General features: G+C 35.3%; 1 protein-coding gene and 1 pseudogene across 1 annotated transcript; both read left to right on the forward strand.

The window, feature by feature from the left end:
• The first annotated feature begins 2984 nt into the window (after positions 1 to 2984).
• Positions 2985 to 27911, forward strand: LOC120123143 (annotated as a pseudogene).
• On the forward strand, positions 14367 to 19758 carry LOC120123144 (cation-chloride cotransporter 1-like). Its single transcript, XM_039142105.1, has 13 exons — positions 14367 to 14546; positions 14629 to 14727; positions 14838 to 14907; positions 15203 to 15288; positions 15671 to 15785; positions 15991 to 16091; positions 16263 to 16324; positions 16507 to 16731; positions 17006 to 17120; positions 17563 to 17757; positions 17889 to 18289; positions 18394 to 18555; positions 18636 to 19758. The coding sequence occupies exons 1-13, from the start codon at positions 14401 to 14403 to the stop codon at positions 19718 to 19720; spliced, it is 2862 nt and encodes a 953-aa protein (XP_038998036.1). The 5' UTR covers positions 14367 to 14400; the 3' UTR covers positions 19721 to 19758.

A 27911-nucleotide genomic window follows, 5' to 3' on the forward strand; every position in this document is an offset into this window, starting at 1 on the left:
GGGTTATGTTGAGAAAATGCTAGAAAGGTTTGCGATGAGCAGCGCAAAACCAGTTAGCACTCCATTGGCGAATCACTTTAAGCTCTCATCAGAACAGTGCCCCAAGACAGATAAGGAAGTTGAAGATATGGCAAAGGTTCCGTATTCTAATGCTGTTGGCTGCTTGATGTATGCGATGGTATGTACTCATCCTGATTTAGCTCATGCTGTTAGTCAAGTTTGTAAGTACATGTCTAAACCTGGTAAGCAACATTGGGAAGCAGTCAAGTGGATCTTTCGGTACTTAAAGGGTACTGTGGGACATGGAATTGTTTTTGGGAGTCAGCGGGATAATCCTTTGGTTGTAGGATATGTGGATTCAGACTATGCAGGTGACTTGGATAATAGAAGATCTACGACAGGGTATGTATTTACTCTTGGTGGAGGGCCTATTTGTTGGAAGTCTACTGTTCAATCTATTGTGGCACTATCTACAACTGAAGCTGAGTACATGGCAGCGGCTGAAGCTGCAAAAGAAGCTTTATGGCTTACTGGTTTAGTGAAGGAGTTGGGTGTTCAACAAGGTGGAGTTCAGTTGCTTTGTGATAATCAAAGTGCTATTCACTTGGCTAAGAATCAGGTGTATCGTGCTAGAACTAAACATATTGATGTAAGGTTCCACAAGATCAGAGAGTTGGTTGCATCTGGAGAGGTTTTGTTTCAGAAGGTACATACTGATGAGAATGCTGCTGATATGTTCACTAAGCCAGTTACGACAGACAAGTTCAAGCATTGCTTGGACTTGTTGAATGTTTTGAGTTGTTAAAGAATCAAGGTAACCCAACCCACATTGAAATTTCCAAGAGGCAGGATATTCGCCAAGGTGGAGATTTGTTAGGTATGGCTCATAAATATACCAGTAAAGAGGACAGGAGATGGAGCGGAGTGAGCGAAGCGAACATCAACTGTCCTTACAAAGAAAGTCTCGTTGTGGGGTTACGAATTATGTGGGTTGGGGGTGCGGGGGCGTAGCCCCCGCGGTACGGTATAGGGTTAATTTTGTAATTATGTACCAGGGTTTTCTATTATAAATAGAGATGTAACCTAGACCTAAAACATCATTGAATAAAAACTTCTAGCGCCGCCTAGGCACCGAGAACGTAAGCACATTGCCGAACCTCGTAAAATTCTCGTGTTCTTTTGTTTTCTTTACCCATTTTCGTCAACAGGATGCATGAAGCTTTCTTAATCCTTGGCCTTAATTTATTTGCTGTTTTTTTGGTCTTATTATGTAATATTTGGAATAACAAGAACTCTCTTGTTCATAATGATAGGATGCAACCGCATTGGATCTTGGTTACGAATACGAAAATTCTTCATCAAGAGTACTTGAGAGTATTAGAGAGAGAGAAGAAACATCACCATTCATGTGGGATGATGACTAATAGAGTGAGATTAGTTGCAGTTTGTGAAGGTTGTATGTTCCTGTTACGATGTTGTTAAGGTAAATACGTATTGAGTGTTTGATGGTTCTCATCGGATCGATGCCATTCGTGTGATAGCCCGTGATCGAAGTGGTCAAGTGTGTGGTGGCTTGGCTCAAATCTTTGTTGGTTGTTTTGAAGTTGGTTTTACAGAGTTCAATGCTTTTCTTACGGTGTTGAGATTTACGTGTGATATGGGGTGGTCGACTATTCAGTTTGATACTGGTTTGATGATGCTCGTTCATAAAATCACAAGGGATTCTGTTGATGATTCAACCTCTGATCTATTTATGCAAGAGACTTGAGTGATTTTCCAAGATCATCCCCAGTTTCATATTACGTTTGTTAATCGTGATGTATTCATGTTGCTCATAAGCTAATTAATTGTGCTTTTAGAACTGGTGGCTATTTGTTATTTGAGTCGATTTGTCCTTATATAATTGCTAATGATGTTTAGAACGATGTGCCTGATATTTGATTTATGGTAATTGGACATTTTTTTCCTTCTATTAGGTTTATAAGAGGTTTTAATGAGCCCTACCTATAATTTTTGTTTAAAAAAATAATAATTTATCTAAAAAATATTTTGCGAATCAACTTTTATCTAATTTTTTCAGTTTAAACTTTAAATTAAAATTGATCAAACTAAAAAGAAAGATATTACTTTTGGTTACCCACACTTTCAACAATGTTCACTTACCATCCTCCAGAGTCATTCATAAGCAATCATCAACGACCCCAGAAATTATGTATATATTTGAAAACAAAAAAAATTAACGATTTTACTTTCACCTTATTTATTTAAAAGATAAATTTAAAAAAAAATTAAATTTGTACAATCAATACATAAATCTTAATTTGTTGTAATAATATGTACGAAAATTTAATTTCAAATCAATTATATATATATATAAATTTAATTAAATTGTTCACATTTAAAAAACAAATATATCATTTTCTTTTCATTTTAGGTGAATGCATAAGATTATTTGTGTATGCAACATGTACATATGTATTAGCACTTTTGTTACTTAATTTGATAATATTATTATCGTATAGATTCAATAAAAAATCATATAAATTATTGAGGATGGGAGAAAAATGATATATAAATTCAAAATCTAAAATAAAATATGTCACATAAGTATCACATCCATATTATAGCTAAATTTGTATTGATCGGTGATTAAAATAGTTAAATTTTTAATGATAGGTGGTTAAAATAAAAAAAATAACGTTAGTGACATTTTTGATAGAAAATATTAATTCATGACCAGAATAGAAGATAAATGATACGTTAGTAGCTAATGATGTAGTTTTCCCTAGAATAATATTTTTTAATAATTATATAGATTAAGAAAACCAATGCTTCATTTTCAATCTGTTTAACACTGTACTTAGGGTTGAACCCTTCCCGGTAAAATAAATAAAAACGTATATAAAAATGAAGCCAGGGCCATGTATTATTACCTAAACACCCTTCTCATCAAACCCCCGCCTAGCCTTAAGCTCCAACGCCAGCAGCAGCAGCAGTGAATTCAGCTTCGCTCGGCAACATCTCCATTACAAAAAGAGAAAAACGAAACCTGCTGTGAGACACTATTGCGGCTTCGCTGGAAGGCATAGATCTGAAGGGAAAACGATGAGTACGTGGAACTACGTCGTTACGGCTCACAAGCCTACAAACGTCACCCACTCCTGCGTCGGCAACTTCACCAGCCCTCAAGAGCTCAATCTCATCGTTGCGTACGCCTTTTTTCCACTTAAATTACTGTTTCCTCGCCCTAATTTTTTAGCTTTAGCTTTAGCTTTCGGTTTTGTTTCTGTTTCTCCATTTTACGATAATATTAAAGCTAGGTCTTTAATAGACTGGAGCTAATTCCTTTCTTTTTTTATTAACGATGGAGAATTTTAATGTCTTTTTTTACTTTAATCACTCTCCAATTGCAGGAAGTGTACTCGAATTGAAATCCATTTGCTTACTTCTCAAGGATTGCAGGTGTCTAGCTTAATTTATGGTTTCCTTTTATGATTGAATTATGAAATATGTTATGATTATGATTAAGCCTTTTCTATTATTTCCCCCCTTGAAATTGAACATTGTTTTTATTTTTTTCATGGTTCGGGTAAAAAGGATTATTAATCTTTTTTCGTGTGGCAGCCTATGTTAGACGTGCCGATATACGGAAGAATTGCAACTCTTGAACTTTTTCGTCCACATGTGAGCAAATAACTTATTATTATAGTTGTTTTTTTCACAGTGACATGTTTATTTGTGATTTAATACATGTTATTTATTTCTGTGACAGGGTGAAGCTCAAGATTTTCTATTTATTGCAACAGAAAGATACAAATTCTGTGTCCTTCAATGGGATCCTGAGACATCCGAGCTTATTACAAGGTCTAAATGAAAATAGATCTATATCTACTTGTTTTTTTCACCTGAGTGATTTATTTGTTATGATGTTATATCCTGTAATATCTGTTTACTGACAGGGGATATTCTCCTTCCTGAGATTTTACCGTCTTCTGTTAGTTTGATGAGTTCTATTTTTATGTAGTACTATCTCTCTGGAGAGGTTATAATCCTTTTATAATATTTTCAGAAGCTCGATTTTCTTTTAATATATTTTCCCTGAATTTCGGCACAATATCTCTTGTCGGCTGTTGCTGCCATTTGCAAAATTGCATCTTATCTTGATGAAGTTAGATATTAGTTACCTTTTTACTGTGAATGAACCAGTGGGAAGCTTTATTCCATCTTTCTCCCAAGTAATTCTTGTTAAATTAGTATTTCTGTTTAAAAAGATTATCCTATGCTTTTATTGCACAGGTTTTATTTTTAGATGCAAATCTGCACCAATATGATGGCTCTAAAAAATTGTTTGATGTGTACCTGATTTTCTTTGAGCAAACAATCTTGGAGCTAACATCATGAGCTCTTGCTTGCAGGGCGATGGGGGATGTTTCAGATCGTATTGGTCGACCCACAGACAATGGGCAGGTAATTATTGTGCATTTGAACTGTTCCCTTGATTGGAAAGAATATGAAATTTTTTTTAACTTGTTTTAAATTGGAAAAAAAAATTCATTGCCTCCTTCCCTCTCTTTTTCATTTTCTGCAGATTGGCATAATAGATCCTGATTGTAGGTTAATTGGCCTCCATCTATATGATGGGTTGTTTAAGGTAGGTGCACTTGATGCAACCAATTCCAAACCTATATATTTTGTTGTGTTCCATTCTCATTTCTGGAAAAGGTTTTGCATCATATTTTGTTCTCGTCTTAGGTTATTCCTTTTGATAGCAAAGGGCAACTCAAAGAAGCATTTAATATAAGGTATTCTTCTTCACCTTCTTTTCTTTTTCTTTCTTCCATTCATTCTGATTATTACGTGGTTCTTTTTGAGTAAGTGAAGTGTTTGGTTATGATCTTAACCGAGAGTGAATAACAGATGTTGCATGAACCATGTCTCCGTCACCCCTTTAAATTTAATTCTCTTTCCCACATGCTGCTTCACATTGTTGCAATGAATCGTTTCTCCTAGGGTAATTACCAAAACAGTTGAAATTAGTTTCAATTGCAGCCTATATTTCAGTGTCGATCAGATTATTTTCCTATGACAGCAATCAATATTTTAACTAATAAAAAATAGTTATTATGTTTAATTAAATGAGTATTAGATATTGCTTTAAGTGTCCTTGTTATTGCATCCTTATGGTGGTTAGTGTTTTTCAGGCTTGAGGAACTTCAAGTTTTGGATATCAAGTTTCTCTATGGTTGCTTGAAGCCTACAATTGTAGTTCTATACCAGGTCTCAATTTTCTTGCTAATGCATTCTTTATTCTGGATTTGTGGTTTTTCTCTCTTTATAATATTTTATTAGTTTTGGTTGTAAATTTTATTGGCATTGTCGTGAGGCTTGAGCTAATACTTTTGAGAGTTATCTAAGCTTAGGCCAAATTCCTGGAAGGAAATTGTCATAATTGCTGCTTGAACTTTAAATGTATGAAATTTTGATAAGGATTCTGCATGCCAAAGCTCCAGTTGGTATGATAGTGTCATTTTGTTGGCTTTGCCTTGAGGCTTGAGCTAATACTTTTGGGAGTAAGCTAAGCTTAGCTCAGATTTCTAAAAGGAAATAGTCATAATTGCTGCTTGAACTTGACATATAGGAAATTTGATTAGGTTTCCACATGCCCAAGCTTCAGTCAGTAGGATAGTGTCATTTGTCTAACTGTATTCGTTGGTAATGATTGTCTGTCATTTTTTTATGTGATGTATTTTATTCAAACAGCACATACACCGATATAATTGTTTGTGTTTCTTTTTCTTTTTGTGCTCTTGCCTATAGGATAATAAAGATGCACGTCATGTTAAAACATATGAGGTGGCTTTAAAGGAGAAGGACTTTGTCGAGGGACCATGGTCCCAAAACAATCTTGACAATGGAGCAGATTTGCTCATACCTGTACCTCCACCACTTTGTGGTGTCCTTATTGTTGGGGAAGAAACGGTTGTCTATTGCAGTGCCAATGCATTCAAAGCAATTCCAATAAGACCTGTAGGCCCCTTATCAAATTACTGTTGAACTTTTACCATTTCTGTAAGGATATTTGGTGGTTATGACTTGTAGATTTGACGCTTTCTTACTGATTTTATAGTCATTTACAAAAGCATACGGAAGAGTTGATGCTGATGGATCTAGGTATTTGCTTGGCAATCATGCAGGCCTTCTTCACCTGCTTGTCATTACCCATGAAAAAGAGAAGTGAGTGAACTTTCATAATTCATTTCAAATGTCCGTTTTAAACATTTGGAGATTTAAATAATAAGAAAACAGATCAAATGTTAGTTTGGTTTCTTGGCAGTGTGCATTAGTGGGACTTCCTTAAGATTATGTTAATTTCATCTGCATCTTGCAGAGTTACTGGACTGAAGTTCGAACTTTTGGGAGAAACCTCTATTGCATCTACAATATCTTATCTTGATAATGCAGTTGTCTTTATTGGTTCAAGTTATGGTGATTCACAGGTATGACAGAGAAATCTAATTGATGCTTTATGTGCTATTAACATTTTATCTTATTATAAACTATAACTTAAACAAATTTTGAGGGGTAAGAAGGGATCACAAGTTGATCATTTTGTGGAGACTCTACTCTTAAATATGATGGATTCGAGGAAATTATGAACTTAGATATTTCGAGGAAATTATGAACTTAGATGGGTCGCTAGGACAGCCAATATAGAGGCTGATGGGTTGGCTAAATCTGCCATTGGCTAATTTCAGTGTGTTTTAGGGGTATTTTATTTTGGGGTTTTAGGAGTTTTGTAAGGGTCTTATCTTCATGTTGTAATCTTATGTATTTTCATTAATGAAGTATAAGGCACTCTTTTCCTCCTTCCTCTGATGAAGGAACTCATCTGAGTTCCTTAATCAATAAGGGGGTTTTTAATGAGGCCTTCAATTCCTATATAAAAAAAAAAGAAAACCCTTCACTCTCTTTAAAATCTACTCTTCTACTTTCCGTCATCCATGCGGTAGTGTTTCCTTTCAATGAAGGAACACTTTAGATGACCCTAAGGATGTTTCTATGATGTTGGATACTTTATGCTGGACCTGCTTGGTATGATTCAGCTGTAAGTGAAGCAGGATATATTATCATATACTTCTATTTGAATATTCAATGACAAGGCTGTTTTACCATGTTTTTCAGCACGACATCATTATAATATTATGTGGTAATGTGTTTTCATTCTGTGGTTGTACCATTGCAGGTGATAAAGTTAAATCCACAGCCAGATGCAAAAGGTTATTATGTAGAAGTTTTGGATAGGTATGTCAATTTGGGGCCTATTGTTGACTTCTGTGTGGTTGACCTTGAGAGGCAGGGGCAGGGTCAAGTTGTTACTTGCTCTGGAGCTTACAAAGATGGTTCTCTTCGCGTAGTTCGAAATGGAATAGGAATTAATGAACAGGTCTCTTTTGCGTTATAGAATTTTTTTTTACAGTAAATTAACTTTACTGTTTTATATTCACATAACCCACATGTTAAATTTATGTATATCTTAGGCATCAGTGGAACTTCAAGGTATCAAAGGAATGTGGTCATTAAGATCCTCTACAGACGATCCATTTGACACCTTTCTGGTTGTTAGTTTTATCAGTGAGACACGCATTTTGGCAATGAATCTTGAGGATGAGTTGGAAGAAACAGAGATTGAGGGATTTAATTCTCAAGTTCAGACTTTGTTCTGCCATGATGCTGTTTACAATCAGCTTGTGCAGGTGAGTTTTTTCCTTCAAATTGGCAGAATTGAGTATGAGCTTACCATGGATAACATTTGTTTGTATAGTGTTGCTGCTTTCTTTAATTCAATGTCAGCATCAGGGTTTTAAATAGTGTTCGTGGTCACGTTTTCGGTCGCGTCGCGTTTATCACGGTTGCGGATATAACGGATGCTATTGCGGTCATTGTGGATATCGCGATCCTGAATTTTTTTTCGAAGGAGCTGATTTTTTTTTAAAAAAAAAACCCCTTTTTTTAAAAAAAATTAAAATAATGGAATAATAGCGGAATAGCAGTCCGCTATTGCCGCGATTGGCCGCGATCCGCCGCTATTGGTGTGATCTCGCTTAATACCGTTATTTTCCGCGATAGCGGTTTCGGACACCTCCGCGACAGCGATATAACGGCCGCGATACCGCTATTCGGCCATTATTTGAAACCCTGGTCAGCATCTATATAATTTAACTTTTATTTTAGTTTTAATTGTTTTGTGAATGGAGTTTTATGGGAGGATCACTGGGTCATGTAATTTGCCCAGTGATTGATGGTAAGAGTGGGCGATATGTTTGTATCAAATACATATTATATGGACTTAATTATGGCTATGTATCATGACAGGTTACTTCAAACTCTGTAAGGCTTGTGAGTTCAATATCTAGAGAGCTGCTCAATGAGTGGAATGCTCCATCTGGGTATTCGGTCAATGTTGCCACTGGCAATGCTACCCAGGTACCTTTTTCCAATTTCTTTCTGAATTGTTTTGAGTCTTTTGTCTGGCATTTTATTTTGTATGTACTATGTAGGCGGTAGGCGTGTGAACCACTTTTGAGATGGTTTTTGCATTGGAGTTATTAGGCTTGATGTCAATCTTCCCTTGCCTTGAAAACCTTCACAAACCTCTTGTAAAAGGTACTTCTTGTGTAAGTCTTTGATTGTTTGTATTACAGGTTTTACTAGCAACAGGAGGTGGCCATTTGGTTTATTTGGAAATTGGTGATGGCACATTAAGGGAAGTAAAACATGCACAGTTGGAGTATGAAATCTCATGTCTTGACATTAACCCCATTGGTGAGAACTCTAACTACACTCATCTGGCTGCCGTTGGAATGTGGACAGCTATAAGTGTGAGGATATTTTCACTCCCTGAACTGAATCTCATTGCAAAGGAGCAATTGGGAGGGGAGATTATTCCTCGATCTGTTCTTCTTTGCTCCTTTGAAGGGGTATGATTCTGTTTTATATTTTTTATGCTTTAATATTATAATGTTGACATATTTTACTTCTCTTTTCACATGCAATATTTCCAAGAATTTTCATATTCGTTTAGCTGCAACAGAATGCATTGATTATCATCTCAAACTGATCTAGCAAGGGTTCTGCAATTAAGATTCTGCTGCACATGTAGAGCCATGACATTTTGCATTTATCATTTATGTGTTTCTCATGCCATTATCATGCCTTCATTGTTGTTTACCGTTCTCAAATCCATGCCTAAAAGTCTTTCTTTGTCCCTTTTGCAGTGCTCCTACTTGTTATGTGCCCTTGGAGATGGTCATCTCTTGAATTTTCAAGTGAGCATGAGTAGTGGTGAATTAACAGATAGAAAAAAGGTTTCTCTTGGAACGCAACCCATAACGCTTCGTACTTTCTCCTCCAAGAACACCATCCATGTATTTGCAGCATCAGATAGGCCAACTGTCATTTATAGCAGTAACAAGAAATTGCTCTACAGCAATGTCAATCTGAAGGAAGTGAGTCATATGTGCCCTTTTAACTCTGCTGCTTTTCCGGACAGGTTTGCCCCCTATTCCTTTTCTTATAACTGTTCTCTAACTCGAAAGAAATTTATTCTCAGACGAGTCATTTAACCCATAAAGTCTAAACTTTCATGCAACATTAAGTTTTGCTTCGGCGAATATTATAGGCTAGCAGACTAAAATATTTCCATTAATCTGAAGATTTGATGCTCAGAAGTGGCTAATTAGTGCTGGCTGATGACCAGATATAGGATTTTCAAGGTTTAGCTGGCTATCAGTTTTTCTCTATTTAGCCTTCTTAAATGAAAACTTGGGTTAAGAGTTCCAGTTACTGTTTCTTTTGACCAGCCTCGCCATTGCAAAAGAAGGTGAACTTACCATTGGCACCATTGACGATATTCAAAAGCTTCATATCCGCACTATCCCACTTGGAGAGCATGCACGTCGCATCTGCCATCAAGAACAATCCCGCACCTTTGCAATATGTAGTTTGAAAAATCAGTCTAATGCCGACGAATCTGAAATGCATTTTGTTCGCCTGTTAGATGATCAAACCTATGATTTTACATCAACTTACCCTCTTGATATTTATGAGTATGGTTGCTCCATTCTTAGCTGTTCATTCTCTGATGATCCTAATGTGTATTACTGTGTCGGGACTGCAATATGTTTTGCCAGAAGAAAACGAGCCAACTAAGGTGCAATGGTAAACTACTAGCTGCTATAAAAAATTCAGCTATATAAGTGGATGCTTCGAGAGGATGGCACCCGGGAAATACAATCTGAATGCGGACATCATGGCCACATACTTGCCCTCTATGTGCAAACTCGTGGGGATTTCATTGTTGTAGGTGATTTGATGAAATCAATTTCATTGTTAATCTACAAGGTAAATAATCTAGGTTCCAAAAACACAAAGCTAGGCTTGACTTGCAATTTTAAATCCTTTCATAGCCTGTGATTTTGATTCCAAACTGGGCTTGTTCTCTATGTATCTGCTTCTCTTCTTGCTAATTGGTGCAAGGTTCCCTCTTTTGATTGCAGCATGAGGAAGGTGCTATAGAGGAACGAGCCCGCGACTATAATGCAAATTGGATGTCAGCAGTTGAAATTCTCGATGATGACGTTTATCTAGGTGCGGAAAACAACTTCAATCTGTTAACCGTCCGGAAGAACAGTGAAGGTGCCACTGATGAGGAACGGAGCCGTCTTGAGGTGGTCGGTGAATACCACTTGGGGGAATTTGTGAATAGGTTCCGTCATGGTTCCCTGGTGATGAGGTTTACAGATTCAGAAGTGGGGCAGATCCCAACTGTCATATTTGGCACGGTGAATGGTGTGATTGGGGTGATTGCTTCACTTCCGCACGAGCAGTACGTGTTTTTGGAGAAGTTGCAGTCAAACTTGAGAAAGGTAATAAAGGGCGTGGGAGGGTTGAGCCATGAGCAATGGAGGTCATTCAACAATGAGAAGAGAACCTCAGAAGCCAAAAACCTTTTGGATGGAGATTTGATCGAATCATTCCTCGATCTGAGCCGTGGTAAGATGGAGGAGGTTTCCAAGGCCGTGGGTGTTTCTGTGGAGGGCATTTCCAAGAAAGTGGAGGAACTAACCAGGTTGCATTGAATTGTTCATGTGTTTGCTTTTTGCTCTTCTGACATTTTATTATTCTTTGTTTGGAATTGGATGGTTGATATTGTCATGCACTGGACCAATTCGATAAAATCTTATCCTAAACAGTGGAAAGGCCTTCCAACTTATAATTAAATCAAACCTGAATCAGTGTTTTGAAAACTAGATCGGACCGATCGGTTTAACCGGTTCAACCGGTTTAATCGGGAATTGCTGTTTAGTCCGATTCAATTTACACCGGTTGAACCGTTACTAGTGAACCAGCCAGAAAAAATCGAACTCGAGTATTGTTGAGCTCGACTCGAACTTGAAAACTTTAAAAGTAAGCTTAATTCAACTCAAATTCACGAGTTAAAAATTATCAAATTCAACTCGAACTCGAAATATAATATTGAAACTTCAACTCGAAAAGGTTTGAACTCAAAAAAAATTTAGAAGCTCGATTGAAGTCTAAAATTCGAGTTTGATTGAAGTGAAAGAATAGTTCACTCAATGCTCACTAAAAGGTTCTATGATTTTGAATACCAAATTACCTCTATTATTTATAGAAGTTAGTTGGGATGCTCTTCTATGTTTCTTAGTCATGTGAAATTGTTTTGTTCTCATATTTTTACTCTTTAGACTTTTGGGATGTTCTTCTATGTTTCTTAGCCATGTGAGATTGTTTTAAAAAAAAAATTAAACCACACAATATCATTTTGTTATGATTTTTTAGTCCCAAATTTATTTTTTAATTATAGTTATATAATTATATTTATTATTTAATATGTTTTACCTTAAATATTATGTTGTAGTTAATTTGAATCATTTTGTTTCACTTGATTTTATGGTTTTTAACTTATATATGTTATGACTTGCTTTAAATATGACTTGTGATATAAAAAAATATTTTTTATTAAATATTTTTGATATTTTTATTTAATTTTTTAAATAATTATGATGTCGTCCAATTCTTCCGACCGATCAAACTAATTCGATCGATTAAACTAATAAATCGATAGTATGACCGATTCGTTAACCAATCCGATTCTAAAAACCATGACTTGAACTAAAGGCAAAAGAAAGCACAACTTACCCATTACATGTTTCATGCAAAGCCCGCGTCACACCGCTTGGGTATATCATTTATGTGCATTATTAAAATCTCATCTTTTCTTCATATATTTCTGTTATGAAATAAAAAAAATATTAAAAACTCCACCGTGTATCTTTTCTTCATTGGATTACGTAAATTTTTAATAAATGTTACAACGAAATCTTAAAATAATAACATGAAATATTTGAAATCTATTTTAATAAAAAAATAACTTAATCATATAAATGACAAAAGAGTATAATTTAAATATTTATTTTATATTAAAATCTTTTATGTATTTATTTTATAAAAAATAAATAAAATTTTCAATTATTTGTTAAATATTAATTTACTTGAACGTTATTGTCTCCTTTGTGATATAATAATAATACAATTATAAATTTTTTAAAAGTTTATTTGTGATATTTCTACATATGAGGCAGTTTTAATTTTTTATTAATAAAATTGCATTAAAAATGTTACTAATAAAAAATCCATTAAATAAATTGGAGAAACAATAAACTGAAAAAACAAAGAAACGTCAACGTTTTTAGTTATTACTATTAATATTAATATTAATATTAAATGTCATGAACTAAACAATTTCGAATAACAAAGAAATTATTGTTATTTTTTTGAGGTTTTGAGTTTGAGAACATGTGAGCGTTTAATGTCAGATGGTTGAGAGTTATTTTTAAAAACACACTACATTATATTTATCTCTTAATACTAAAATAAGTGTCCAAATTATATCGCTTTTCATGAATATGTTCTTAAAGTATTTTTGACTCATCAAGGTACCTAACATTACAAACATTACTATTTTAGATACCCAGGCCGTCAATGACATTAATTTCTTCTATTAAGTGACATATCTCACAATCAAATGATTTTAAAATATAATTTTTAAAATAATAGAAATATTATTATAAAAAAAATTAATTTCTCTTAAATTATAAAAGTGCTTCAAAATTCCTAAAATCTTCAAATCCTAACTTTAACACAACGTCGCCACTCTTTCTGGTCTGACCACTACCATCGATGTAGTCTCTGTCATCCTCTTAGTTATACGTCGTTATAGTTGTCGTCAGTGATCGTCGTGATCGTTGTGAGATCATGATTTTATCTAGGGTTGTGTGTAGGGGTGTGCAAATACGGGTACTCGATTACCGGGTTAAATTATAAAAGTGCTTCAAATTCCTAAAATCTTCAAATCCTAACTTTAACACAACGTCGCCACTCTTTCTGGTCTGACCACTACCATCGATGTAGTCTCTGTCATCCTCTTAGTTATACGTCGTTATAGTTGTCGTCAGTTGATCGTCGTGATCGTGTGAGATCATGATTTTCATCCTAGGGTTTGTGGTAGGGGTGTGCAAATACGGGTACTCGATTACCGGGTACCCGAAACATCCGGGTCGGTGATTTCTCGGCATGTGTCCCGACCCACAAATTTAAATGTTTGAAACTTCGAATTACATACTCTAACATCCGAACATAAAATTTAAAAGTTCGAAATACAAAATCTAATAATCCATTATATTGTATTATATATATAAAATAAATAAAAACTAATCGGAAAACACAATTTTTTTAGAAAATTATTCGATTTTTTAATGTTCGGGTTGGCGGGTCAGCGGGTCGGGTCAACCGGGTCGGATATTTTTACACACCCCTAGTTTGCAGGTATAATATTCGATTCGTTGTCATTCGATCATTAATCGATTACGATTTCATAGAGGTTTTGGTTGTCAAGGGAGGTGAGGTCGGGTGGAGCTTTGTTGACGGCAAAGGGCAACAGTTTTGGGTTATATATATATAATGTTGTAAATTAAAATAAAATTTTTAAAATTACTAAATTGTGGCACGTGTCGTTTAACGCGAAAAATTAATATCGTTGACAGTCCGGACACATGAAGTGGTAACATTTATAACGTTAGGCATCCGATGAGTCAAAAAATACTTTAGATACTTATTCATAAAAAATGGTATAGTTTGAGTACTTATTTTGATATTAAGCCTATATTTATCTCATATTAATAAAAAAAATACTAATATTAAATGAATGAATAAAATCTAATTTTATGATCTTTTCCTTCCTTTCATTTTGGCAATTTCATTTTCATTTTTGGTTCCCAATAAAACAGAATTTGATCGACGAGAAGAAGAATATATCCGAAAATGAACAATGTAGATTCAGACGGAGGCGAAGACGGTGCCTATCATGCAAAAGGCAATAGTAAATACAGTCCCGTAGGGGCTCAGGATCGCGCTGTTTTCGAAATGACCTCCATGGATCCCGATTCTTCCTCCGACGATTCCAACAGGTAATATAATCCCCACCCTCATTCTCATTTGCTGATCCTTTTTTTTATCATATTCGATAATCATGTATGTTTGCACTGGCAGGAGAGTAAACGTTCGAACGCACGAGAGCATGGATGGAAGGCAACACCAGTTGGAATTGTTTGGCTTTGATTCTCTTGTTAATATCCTTGGTCTCCAAAGGTACGTGATTTTATTCTCATTATTGCTTATTACAACTTATGAGATGTTAGTAATTGCTGATTAATGTTTCCAGAAACGTAATTAACAAATGAATAATTATTGCTTTCCAGTATGACACAGGAGCAAGTTCTGTCACCTTCTAGCACCAGAGTTGCTTCCATCTCCAAAGGGGGTCCAAATGTAAGCCATGTTTTTTACGTTAGCATGGTATTAGTGTAAAAACTTAGAAGAAAACAATAATCTATGTGGATTTTGAAGAAAAGGTAATTGGAATTTCCTTGAATTAGTACTGCCTGTCAATTATGTCAAACTTGGTTGAACTATTGGCAAGCATTGATAAATTTATTCATGTTCAAGTATGAACATTTTTTCTTGTAAATGTTACCGATCAAATCATTATTTCTTAACGAAACACAAGAATCTGTACTTCACAGCCTTCTCATGCTGTTCCATGTTCTGTGCATACATCATGCAGCCCGAAAAAATGGGTACACTGATGGGGGTATTTGTGCCATGCTTACAAAGTATTTTGGGGATTATCTACTATATACGCTTTTCTTGGTAAGTCCTTTTTTCTGAAGTTAATTCTTTTAACTTATGCAACTCCTCCTTTTATCTTGATGAGCAAGTGCAGAAGTACATGGACAATGTAAATGAAATGTGTGATCTGTTTTTAATTGTTGGTGCTGTTTTTTGAATTTTAAATTGAACTCATTTTTTATAATTTGTACTTTACAAGACTTTGTGGCACTATATTTGGTATATGTGCTACAGGTACACGTACACATATAGGTCCTTTAATATTTGGTATAAGGATTGGATTAGACTTTCAGTCAAGAAAAAAGTAATTAATTCTAACTTACTTTATGGAACAGTAAAATTTACAGTAAAATACGTAGATTTTGTAATTTTGGTTGCTAAGGGTCGTTTATGAGAAATGCAGGATAATTGGCATGGCTGGCGTTGCTGATTCACTGCTGTTGGTTTCGCTTTGTGGTCTGTGTACTTTCTTGACAGGATTATCATTGAGTGCTATTGCAACTAATGGTGCCATGAAGGTACATTAATTTATAATTACTTATCCTTCATAATAATTTTTTAGTTCACATATATGTGACTCCAATATCATAGTCATTTTGATGTCTTAAGGGGATGATTTACTTTTGAGTTGAATTTGGGTGTTGCCACCCCCATTTTTTGAGATTTCTTTCATTATATAACTATGAGCTGGTATTTAGTGGTTTTCTCAATAATTACTGTTAGGGTGGTGGTCCATATTATCTCATTGGTCGTGCACTTGGTCCTGAGGTTGGAGTTAGCATTGGATTATGTTTCTTCCTAGGAAATGCAGTTGCAGGAGCTCTGTAAGTTTAACTTCTGGTCCTTTCTTCCCTTTCCGTAATACTATTATCTGCTAAATAACTCAAGGACATAATATAATGGGAGTGCTCAGCATGAATCTTTCTTTCTTGATAGTATAATTTATTAAGTCTTTAACAGCATTCTGTTACATGTTCTTTTGATTGTGGTTGTAGTTATGTGTTGGGAGCTGTAGAAACCTTTCTGAAAGCTCTCCCTTCTGCTGGGTTTTTTACTGGTAATGATTAATTGCTGTCGACTGTGCAGATAGCATTTTATTTTATCTTTATAACCCATTTTTTCTAATTTATTTATTTTGAGGATTGTGAGGCTCTTGTCCCCATACATTTTGTGTCTTCTATTATGCTAAAAAGAATCTTTTTCCACTCATTTTTAATATCCTCCTGGTTTGCATTGCAGAAACCACTACAAAGGTGAATGGCACCGTATCAAAATCAATTACGACTATAAGTACACATGACTTGCAAATTTATGGGCTTGTTGTGACTATCATCCTATGCATTATTGTGTTTGGTGGGGTGAAAATGATCAATCGAGTTGCCCCTGTCTTCCTTGTACCTGTTTTAATCTCAGTACTTTTCATTTTCATCGGGATTTTTAAGGCGAAGAAGAATGATCCTGAAAGTGAGTATCTTCGTATTCCTTCTGTCCTCCCTCCTCTCTCTCTCTCTCTCTCTCTCTCTCTCTCTCTCTCTCTCTCTCACACACACACACACACACTTTGCCTCAGAGAATTACTTGTGGAGTTGATTCCTTAAGCATGAATATAACAGTTGCATATTGCTTGGTTTGAGCCATACACCATTGCTCAAAATCAATCTGATTTCCCTCCCTTGTTTAGTGTTCATGTTTTTCTTGTCATAATGGATGTATGAAATATGTTACTTTTTTTATACAGATGGAATTACGGGCTTGAATATTGAAAGCTTAAAAGATAACTGGGATCCACAGTATCAGAATACAAACAGTGATGGTATCCCTGATCCTTACGGAAAGGTGCACTGGGACTTCAAGTAAGAATATTTAAGGCTCATAGGATTGTTGTTACTGGAGAGAAATTTACTTGTGCCATGAAGTTGTACATGATACTATTCCTGAATGACTAGTTTAGATAAAAATCTTCTCTCTTGATTTTGTTCACACCTGTTGTTGATCCTGAAGATGATATAGCACAGATAAGTTCACATTCACCTTATTGTATTGAAACTTGTCTGATAATGGAGGTTTAGAATAAAACAGGTCCTAAGTTTAACCAGTGGCCACACTGCTGGTCCAAAAGAATAAAACAAGTTCATGTCTCCCTGCACCTCTCTAACCATCCAAGAAAAACCAGGAAAAAGTTGTTCCCTACTATTAAGTTTTGATATATGTTAACCACATACTTTTCTTGAAACTGGTGAAATCAATGATTTTCTTACATGGAGTTTCTAAATCATTGTTTATATACTTCTTCAGTGCATTGGTCGGTCTCTTTTTCCCAGCTGTAACTGGAATCATGGCAGGTTCAAATAGATCAGCCTCGCTTAAAGATACTCAGCGTTCAATCCCCCTTGGGACATTGTCGGCCACAATTGTCACTACAGTTCTGTATCTAGTTTCTGTCTTCCTTTTTGGAGCTGTTGCCACCAGAGAAAAGCTTTTGATGGACAGGTATTGAACTTTTCTAGTCTCACATTAACATTCTTCATGGATTCAGCCTGTAATGTTTTCCCCGTGCATTCTTTCATTAAGGATTTATGGTTTAGCGATATTGTTCTAATGCTAAACCAATTTTGATGCAGGGTACTTACTGCTACAATAGCTTGGCCTCTCCCGATTATCGTTCGTATTGGAATTATTCTTTCAACTTTAGGTGCAGCTCTTCAAAGCTTGACCGGTGCCCCTCGCCTTCTAGCAGCAATAGCCAATGACGATATTCTTCCTGTTCTCAACTACTTCAGAGTAGCAGATGGGAGTGAGCCTAACATGGCTACACTCTTTACTGCCATTATATGTATGGGATGTGTTATCATTGGGAATCTGGATCTTATCACACCAACTGTCACTATGTTTTTCCTTCTATGTTATACGGGTGTGAATTTGTCGTGCTTACTTTTGGATCTTCTGGATGCACCCAGTTGGCGTCCTAGGTGGAAATTTCACCATTGGCTCCTGTCTCTCCTTGGAGCATTACTTTGTGTAGGTATGTTTCCTTTCACATTTTAGCTGAAAAAAATGCATTTTTGCATCATTTCTTGATTGGAAGCCGATTTTCACAGCTGTTCTATTTGTTTTTGTTTATTGCAGTTATAATGTTCTTGATCTCTTGGTTATTCACTATTGTTTCTCTAGCCCTTGCCAGCCTCATATATTATTATGTGAGCATTAAAGGAAAAGCTGGGGACTGGGGCGACGGATTCAAAAGTGCATATTTTCAACTGGCCCTTCGCAGCCTTAGATCTCTTGGAGGTATTGCAATATCTTTGTATATTCGTGCTCTGCTTGTATTTTGTGTTGATGTATTTGACCTATTATTATTATTATTGCAGCAAACCAAGTTCATCCAAAGAACTGGTATCCCATTCCTCTTATATTCTGCCGGCCTTGGGGTAAGCTGCCAGAAAACGTACCTTGCCATCCAAAACTTGCCGATTTTGCCAACTGCATGAAGAAGAAAGGCCGTGGAATGTCCTTGTTTGTAAATATACTGGATGGAGACTATCAGGAACGTGCTGAAGATGCCAAGGAAGCCTGCAAGCAGCTTGAAACCTACATTAACTACAAGAGCTGTGAAGGTGTTGCAGAAATAGTCATAGCTCCCAATATGACCGACGGTTTCCGTGGAATTGTGCAGACCATGGGTCTTGGCAACCTCAAGCCGAATATCTTGGTTGTGCGGTACCCTGAAATATGGCGTCGCGAAAACCTGAAAGAAATCCCAGCCAGATTCGTTGGTATAATTAATGACTGTATTGTTGCGAATAAGGCAGTTGTCATCGTCAAGGGGCTCGATGAATGGCCTAATGAGTATCAAAGGCAGTATGGTACCATTGATTTGTATTGGATCGTGAGAGATGGTGGCCTCATGCTTCTTCTGTCACAACTTCTTCTTACAAAAGAGAGCTTTGAGAGCTGTAAGATTCAGGTCTTCTGCATTGCGGAGGAGGATTCCGATGCAGAGGTCCTCAAGGCTGATGTGAAGAAGTTCCTATACGATCTTCGGATGCAAGCCGAAGTGATCGTTATAACGATTAAGTCGTGGGATTCGGAGGGTGGATCTCAGCAAGACGAGTCATTGGAGGCATTCAATGCTGCTCGGAAGCGCGTATCTAGTTATTTGGCAGAAATAAAGGACACAGCAAAGCGAGAAGGAACACCATTGATTGCTGATGGAAAGAATGTAGTTGTGGACGAGCAACAAGTTGAAAAGTTTCTGTATACGACGCTGAAGCTGAATTCGACGATATTGAGATATTCGAGAATGGCCGCGGTGGTGCTCGTAAGCTTACCCCCACCTCCTCTCAACCGCCCGGCCTACTGCTACATGGAGTACATGGATTTGTTGGTAGATAATGTGCAGAGGCTGTTGATGGTAAGAGGATATCGCAGAGATGTTGTAACTCTATTCACATAGCATTTTTTTCTTCTTCCTCGGGATTATATATATCATCACTGTGATTTGTGTTTAATGTTCATATAGGTTCATTTTACCCCTTGTTTCTTATACTAAAAAATGTTAACATTAATTTCTCCATTTAATCAATAAAGGGCTAAAATTAGTACGGGTGATTTCATAAATTGTTGTTATTTTTATAGATCTCAGGCTTGAGCACCAAGATTACACAAAGTATTTGAGTGTTTATTGTTAAATAACTAAAAATATTAAGAATATATATCACTACTTATAATCGTTCTAGATTAATAAAAAAAAACTTCACTTTTTCACATAATTGCCAACTTGGGCTCGATGGAGAGATTCCAAGTTCCTGTTCCGCATAGTTGTCAACTTGGATCAGATTCTAAGTATGAACAATTAATACTTCTAACTTCAATTATCTATCATTATCTTAATGTAAGGATGGATTGAGAGTGAAGATGCCATCCTGATGGGGTTGTTATATCCTCAGAGGATATTTTCGAAAACAAATAGCTCTTTATCCCTCTAAACATCTCCAAATAGATAACAATTTTGTTCATTAGAATTTTCAAGGAATTCATGCTTTTCGGACATAAGTCTTCGCATCATTCATATTGTCATAACTTTTTTTTTTGAAAAAATAATTAATTATTATTTTTAAAAAACAATTATGATTTCTATTTTGAAAATTTTGGGATTTATGAATTGATTTGAATTAAATGAAAAGGGAGCCGCCATCGACCTTTGGGTTAGGTAGGTTGAATACCTTATAACGTCTTTTAAAACAATTTTAAGAAAAATCGTTTTTTAAGACAAAATTCGGTTTGCGTTTATCAAAAATTCATTTTTAAGGGTTCGAGAATTGATTACGCGTGGGGAAGGGTAATTACCCCTACAACGCCCAAAATTGATATTGTGTCGCTTACACTTTGTCGTAAATGGTGGAAATTGTGAATTCGCATCGATAATTACAGTATGATCCATTTATTAAAGTTAATTAATTTGCTTCGACTTATTAATCAGAGAAAATTCTTTAACTTGAAAAGAAATCTCGAGATTAGCAATTCTCAATCGGAAAACTATCTCGTCTATTTCTTATCTGTAAAGAACATTCCCTCCCCGATAAAAATATGTATCGAATATATATAAGAATATTGACATTTGCGTAAAATAACATAAATTGTCATTTAGAAACATGCATTGCATCATTTGAATTAAAACCGATTAATTAGCACTAAAAATAACTTTGATTCATTTCAAGCTCCCATTTTGTTCGAACGTCATATCGGATTGCAACACTTCGATTACGTGATACTTTCCAAGCCCATTCTACAAATGCAGTTCTTGATAATATTCAAATAACTCATCAATAAATAAAAAATACAATGAAAATAAATGCAGTTGGAAATATACGAAATAAAATATTTACAATAAATAGAGCTAATAATATTTATTTAATTTAATACATGTCACTACATTATATGTAAAATATATTCATACATGAAGGACTAAAATAAAAACAAGCGAACATTACAAACCAAAATAAAATACCAAAATAAGCATTCAAGAACTTGAAGGAACTAAACATTAATTACAAACAAACTAGAGCCAAGATCGAAAATATTAAACAATACAGGTACTGGAAATGAAAATGAAAATAACCCATTAACAACATTAAGGACTGGAATGAAACAAACCAGAAACATAAAGGGGAAAATAACAATTAATCCTAAATACAAAAATATTAAAATAGTGACCAAAATGAAACATGCATAAATTATAGGGTTAGATTCGCATATCAACAAAAATAAACAACACATGAAATCAATGACTAAAATGAAATAATCACAAATATTGTAACCAGAGTCAAATATAAACGAAAATAGTATGATACATAGGATGGTGACTTAAATGTAAATGTGAGAAATTAAATACTTGAAAAGGAATAATACAAAGCTTGGATTAATGGCCAAAATAGATTGATAAAAACGACCAGGGGCCTAAAATGCTATTAGCCCATAGCAAAGTAAAAACACGGGTGAGATTTGCAAAATTCATGGACTAAGGCTGATATTAACCTAATGCCTAAAATACGCTAAACCCCCTCGGGCAAAACGACGTTGTTTTGTAGATGGTATATAAGGCCAAAATTAGGCCACCATTCTCTAAGACCCCAGATCTAACACTTTACCTTTCGAATATTTTGGAGACCGACGACTTTCGGGCTTCCACACTCCGAACCCAGGTATTTTATTTTTCCTTTGGTTGTGTTCTGATCCCTCTTTTCTTTTCTTTTGTGTTGTTTTTTTTTCTTTTATTGTTTTTGAAAACTCTCTAGGATTTTTTTCGGTTCCCGAATCCCCCAATCTCTCTCTTTGTTTTTTTCTTTTGTTTCGAATGGTCTCTGTGTTTCTCTTTCCCTTCCTGATTTTTCTTTTATGTCCCTCTCTCTCTGTTGTCTTCTCTGATCTTTTACCCTTTACATGTGTGATGGATCTGTTGCCGATGAGATAGGATATCATTATCGTATCTCCCTTGATTGACAGAAATAAGATTTTTTCAGATTTTTTTGTACTTGCTCTGATTTTGATTTGTTTTTGTGACTGATGGATGCATTTTTGTCAATGTTGATAATAACATCGGGCGAAAAATGTTTGGCGGAGGCTCACGCAGCGGGGGGAACGAACAGTGGAGTCAACGCGCCAATGGGAGTTGAAACGTTGGCGGCTGCTGCTATTGGTTAGGGTTTAGAAACCCTAATTAGTTTGGGTTACAAACAGGCAGGTTTGGGTCATGCCTTGGTTGGGTCGAGTTAATCCGAACTTGGGCTTCTGCTATGTTTGTATCTCTTTCGGGCTTGGTATGTAGTATGGGCTAGTGAGTGTTGTGGTTTGGGGTTGGCCTAGATGTTGGGCTTGAATCGGGTCACTTGTTGGGCCTACAAAATAACAATGTAAAATATGTAAATAAAAATAAAATAATAATAATAATAATATTTTTATAGACCCGGACAAAAATGGGTGTTTACAGCTGCCCCTCTTTACAAATTCTTGTGTTAACAAGAATAGGGCAAAGACGAAGAAGATAACAAGTTTTTGTCCGGTTCTATTTATTTCTTGGAAATTTAATATGTTTGTTATTAGGGATGACACTGCTCAAACGTGATGAAGAGTTCTGTTTGTCTAAGGGTGACATAGCTCCTACATGATGAGGAGATATGGTCGGTGGATGACACGATTCCTACGCGATGAGGAAGTCTGACCATCTTTAGGGATGATGATAACATGGTTCCTATGCGATGAGGACGGTTGGTTATCTAGGGGTGACACGACTCCTACGTGATGAGGAGATCTGGTTGGTGGATGACACGGTTCCTACGCGATGAGGATGACTGGCCATCTTTAGGGATGATAACACGGTTCCTACACGATGAGGGCGGTTGGTTATCTAGGGGTGATGCGGCTCCTACGTGATAAGGAGATCTGGTCGGTGGATGACACGGTTCTTACGCGACGAGGATAATTGGCCATCTTTAGGGATAATGTTTCAAGAGAAACTATCTCAAAGGAGACACAACTCATTTCAAGGGAAATGATCTCAAAGATGATGTTTCAAGAGAAACTGTCTCAAGGGAGACAAAATTTTGTTTTAAGTGAAACATACTCAAAGATGATGTTTCAAGAGAAACTGTCTCAAGAGAGACAAAATTAATTTCAAGGGAAACAACTCAGAGATGATGTTTCAAGAGAAACTGACTCAAGAGAGACAAAATTTGTTTTGAGTAAAAATTGTCTTAAGAGAGACAAAATTTGTTTCAAGGGAAATGATCTCAAAGATGTTTGTTTTGTTTCAAGTTAAATAACTTTCAGAATTTGTATTCCGAGGGAAACTATCTCAAGTGAGACAAAATTTGCTTTTTAGAGAAAACTGTCTCAAGCAAGACGACCCTTTGTTTCAAGAGAAACAATCTCAAAGGCGATCGATAGTCTACTTGTTCCTGCATGTTGAGGAAACACCTTCAGAAGATCTGATCGTTTACTTCAGGATGTTGAATCTCCAAAGATGCCCCAATATTCATCATTTCTTGCTTCAACATTGATTTTAAGCATGAGCTTTGTGTCTAAGAGCCACATGTTAACTACCAAGATCCACTCCAGAGAGATTGACTTGTTTGAAAAACGTTTTTCTTCTTCTTTTATTTTCAAAAGTATAAAAATATCAATTAAAAGAATTTTGAAAAATGTTTAATCAACGTTTGAAAAATATTGCCCCTTTCTAGGTTTCACAATTGAAACATGTCATAAAACAAGAGTTCATTGGATATCAAAGAATTAATTACACTTTTAATCCTTCAATAAATTATAGCTATCTGACAAGTGTCAAGATCAACACTATCCTTGAGGCATGGTTAAGTAAGGAAATGATAAAAAAGTCTCCGGTTATTGTCTTTAGTAAAAGGTTTGGTATTCTTATTTCTTTGATGTTCACTGGTCTGATGTAGTATATTCTATGCTCATCTACTGGGGTGTCACATTAGGGCCACTTGAGCGACCTACTGTAAAAAATATCGAAAATTTTATAACTTTTATTAAAACATATAACTCATAAAATGATTTATCAGTATACAGAGATAAAACAAATTTTTAGACTCATATATAAAACAAAATACAACTACATGCCCCCTAATCAATGTACCATACTCTACAAGCAATAACGGAAGAACTCCCTTACTGATGTCGATAGATGCACTGATACAATTCTTTTAACCTAAAAAGGTGAGTAACAGAGTGAGCTTTGGAAAGCTCAGTAATACAGAACGTATAGATACATATAAACATATATTTCCTTATTGGTTCAGACATGTACATATTTTTAGATTGAGTTGAGGTTCCACTGATATCTCAGGTAATAAAAGATAGTTAGTTTTCAGTTCAGAGGAAAATATTTCGGATGACTGGGTCCAAAAGATCAAGATAGGTTATCTAGTGTGTTCCCGCAAAACCAATGAAAAGATATAGATATTTTTAAAACATAATTTTAAAATTCAGAAACCATAGTAATCCCTCCAGCCCAACATATCATAATGTGTAGGTTCCCCAGAACCATACACCCACCGTCACATCGAGTAAGGCCCTGAGCACAAAGCCGAGGAACCTACTAGTACACTTACTCCAACAATACCCCCAAATAAAAACATTTATCAAAATTCATAGTAATCCCTCCAACCGAACACAGCATAATATGTAGGTTCCCCAGAACCATACACCAACCGTCACATCGAGTAAGGCCCTGAGTACAAAGCCGAGGAGCCTGCAAGTACACTTCCTCCAACATTACCCCCCAAATAAAACATTTATCAAAAATCAAAACATAAGTCAGGTCAGATATTAGAACATAATCCAGGTCAGATATCAGAACATAATCCATTTCAGGTATCATAACATAATTCAAATTAGAAATCAGATAAAATATTCATGTGATTAGGGAACACACTAGAGTTTCCAGATATTATTCAGAGATATTGGATAATCTTATCGGGTAGAGAAATACGAATCTTCAGTATATTGATAGAATGACAGAATTTAAAATTAATATAGGAAGAGTTCATTAACTGACGGAATCATCAATTATTCAGAATGTGATTTGAGTTGATAAGGAAGAAATAAAGGTTCAGGATATTTACAATATGTGTCTATCTATCGGATTATCGAAATAACTCAAGTTGAATAACTCCCAGAACTAATGCATGTTAACCGATCCATTCGTTGCCCTTCCACGTATTCACTCTTTAATTACAATAATTTCTTATCCATAAATCATCTTCTGAGTCATCGCTGAATGGATCTTAAGGAGACAAACATATATTATAATGGTCTTTATTTCATTACCATGTTTCAACTATATCAGGAAATGTCGGTGTACTTGATTTATGGTTCATAACCCATAGGGATAATACATCATGTAAGTTCATCTGAGTTTCCAAACTTATCCCAATCACTTACTAAATCCTGAGTCATTGTGCTTACTTAGTTCACTTAGTAGTCAAGTCTATCCCGGTTACTTCAGAGTTTTCTAGAGTAATTCAAACGTTTCTGAATTTCGGATACATATTGTACTTCTATTCAGTTCAATTTGGTATTTATGGTTGATTTGTCTAACAAATATCCATTTCTTAGTACCGAATGCGCTATAGAGTTAAGCTGAGCTGAGTACTTCCAGAATTATCATCAATCCAAACTTGAGGAGACATACAAGGATTCAAGTGGTATCTATGCCATTTAGATACTGACATAACATTAGCGTTGGTCAACCGACTTAAGCTGTGTTCTATAACTTTTAAGGGTAGTACATCACCCATGCTTATTTGGATTCCTTAATTAATCCAAGACATTTACTTAGTCTAGGCCATAAGGGTATTTTGGTCATTTTGGTGCTCAATGTTTTTCCATTCATTTCAAAGCTTAAGGATATCCATTTATTTCTGGGCTTGGTGATATTCTTGAGCCATTTCTATTCCAAGGGTATTTTGGTTATTTTACAGATCCAAGGTATTTCAATCATTTCTTTCCATCTGATAGTATTATTTAATTCAAACTTATCATATATTCCAGTCCTTTCGAACAATTCTGATAAAAGAGCACCCTCGATAAATTATTCTTTAGGTATTTACTCATAACTCGGAGATTGTCGGGTTAAGTGTCTTCTCAGATGTTACAAACAGGTTATCAGGAATTTTCTACACAAAGACAGGATCTTAATAATCAAATCTGTAATTTATTGAGTTAAATACAAATCCTCAAAGTATTTTTTCATTCAGGGTCAACTTGGACTATTTTTACCTCTCAAGGGCATTTTCATAATTTCTTAACAATATAATTTCGGTATTAAAATTCTTAACAAGGATAATTATAATTTAGAGATTCTAGGGTTAATCGCTTTCCCGAATAATATCTAAACTTTAAATTATTCCTTATCAAACTTTTAGTATCTTATACAAGTTATCTTGGTTTAGAATCGGTTATCCAGATTTCCTAAGCAAAACTAGTATTTTCTATACACATCAGTAGTTCATCAGATCAATATGTTTTTACAAACTTCTTATCCAACTTCCAGGGTCAATTCTTGTCTTTTTACAACATAAGAGTATTTTCGTAATTTTACCTAATCGAAGTATTCTCATAATTTATCATCCAAGTACCTTTAATGAGATAAATTATAATTTACATATTCAGGACTAATTCATTTATCTCTCAATCACAGAACTTGTAATTCAATAGAGTCTTAAATAATTTATCACTTAAACCTTATTTGGTTCGAATTTATCCATAATCTCTTTTACTCTCTGAATCTCTTTTAGCCCTCGGTACATGTCTGTGTATGCGACTACTTGATTGAAAACTTTTATCTCTTCTTGAGAAAATTTTCACTTGAATATCGCCTTGCGGATCAACACTTTCGTATTATGTCATGACGATGAAATGTAATGCAAAAATGATGAAAAATGATACAAACAAAAGAAAAGAAATAAGTTAGTATGGGCAAGATAATTAATAAAATTAAAAGATGCTATTTAAAGATAAATATAACACCTACCCAATCATGATATCTACCCGAGCATACTTTTATTAAATAGCAATCCTACCCAGACATGCTTTCTACCCAAAAATGATTATTTTCAAGAAATTGATTCTAACTGCATGGTATCTAGTTCACATGCTTTTATTCAACAAAAAATAAATATATTATTTGAACTTAAAGCAAAAGATAAAGGTTTAGAGTCATTCCTCATTTGTGTACACCTATTTTGGCACCTACTGACGGACAGAGGTTCAGTATGACTATACCTAGGGTGATCGTTCTACGATTCACTATATGTATGGTTTTGGCTCTATGAGGAATAGGTACTCGAATTGTACTTGATGTTAGTGCTCCCTTAGGCTACTAAACCCTCGATTCTCACTTATTACAGGTTTCGAACAGAAAGAGTTCAATTCGAGGGGATTCACTGCCTTATACCCATAGGAGGAATAAATCCCTATGAAGGTATAAGGTATGTATCCTATGGGTTAATTGCTAAAACTCATACGAAGAATAAATTCTTACGAGAGTAAAGTATTCACCCCGACTTATTTGGATCAAAGCTCATATCTAGAGCTTATGTTATGCAAATGCAAGCGATGTGTGTGAG

This window comes from Hibiscus syriacus, unplaced genomic scaffold (assembly GCF_006381635.1).
Source record: "Hibiscus syriacus cultivar Baekdansim isolate YM2019G1 unplaced genomic scaffold, ASM638163v2 tig00110391_pilon, whole genome shotgun sequence".
In the NCBI taxonomy this organism is placed as follows: Eukaryota; Viridiplantae; Streptophyta; class Magnoliopsida; order Malvales; family Malvaceae; genus Hibiscus; species Hibiscus syriacus.

Bases quoted from the DNA above. Each gene is read 5' to 3' on its own strand.
- LOC120123144 (XM_039142105.1), top strand. From the start codon at position 14,401: ATGAACAATGTAGATTCAGACGGAGGCGAAGACGGTGCCTATCATGCA. The intron at 14,728-14,837 runs GTACGTGATTTT...ATTGCTTTCCAG, and splicing joins AATATCCTTGGTCTCCAAAG to TATGACACAGGAGCAAGTTC. The intron at 18,556-18,635 runs GTATTGCAATAT...TTATTATTGCAG, and splicing joins CAGCCTTAGATCTCTTGGAG to CAAACCAAGTTCATCCAAAG.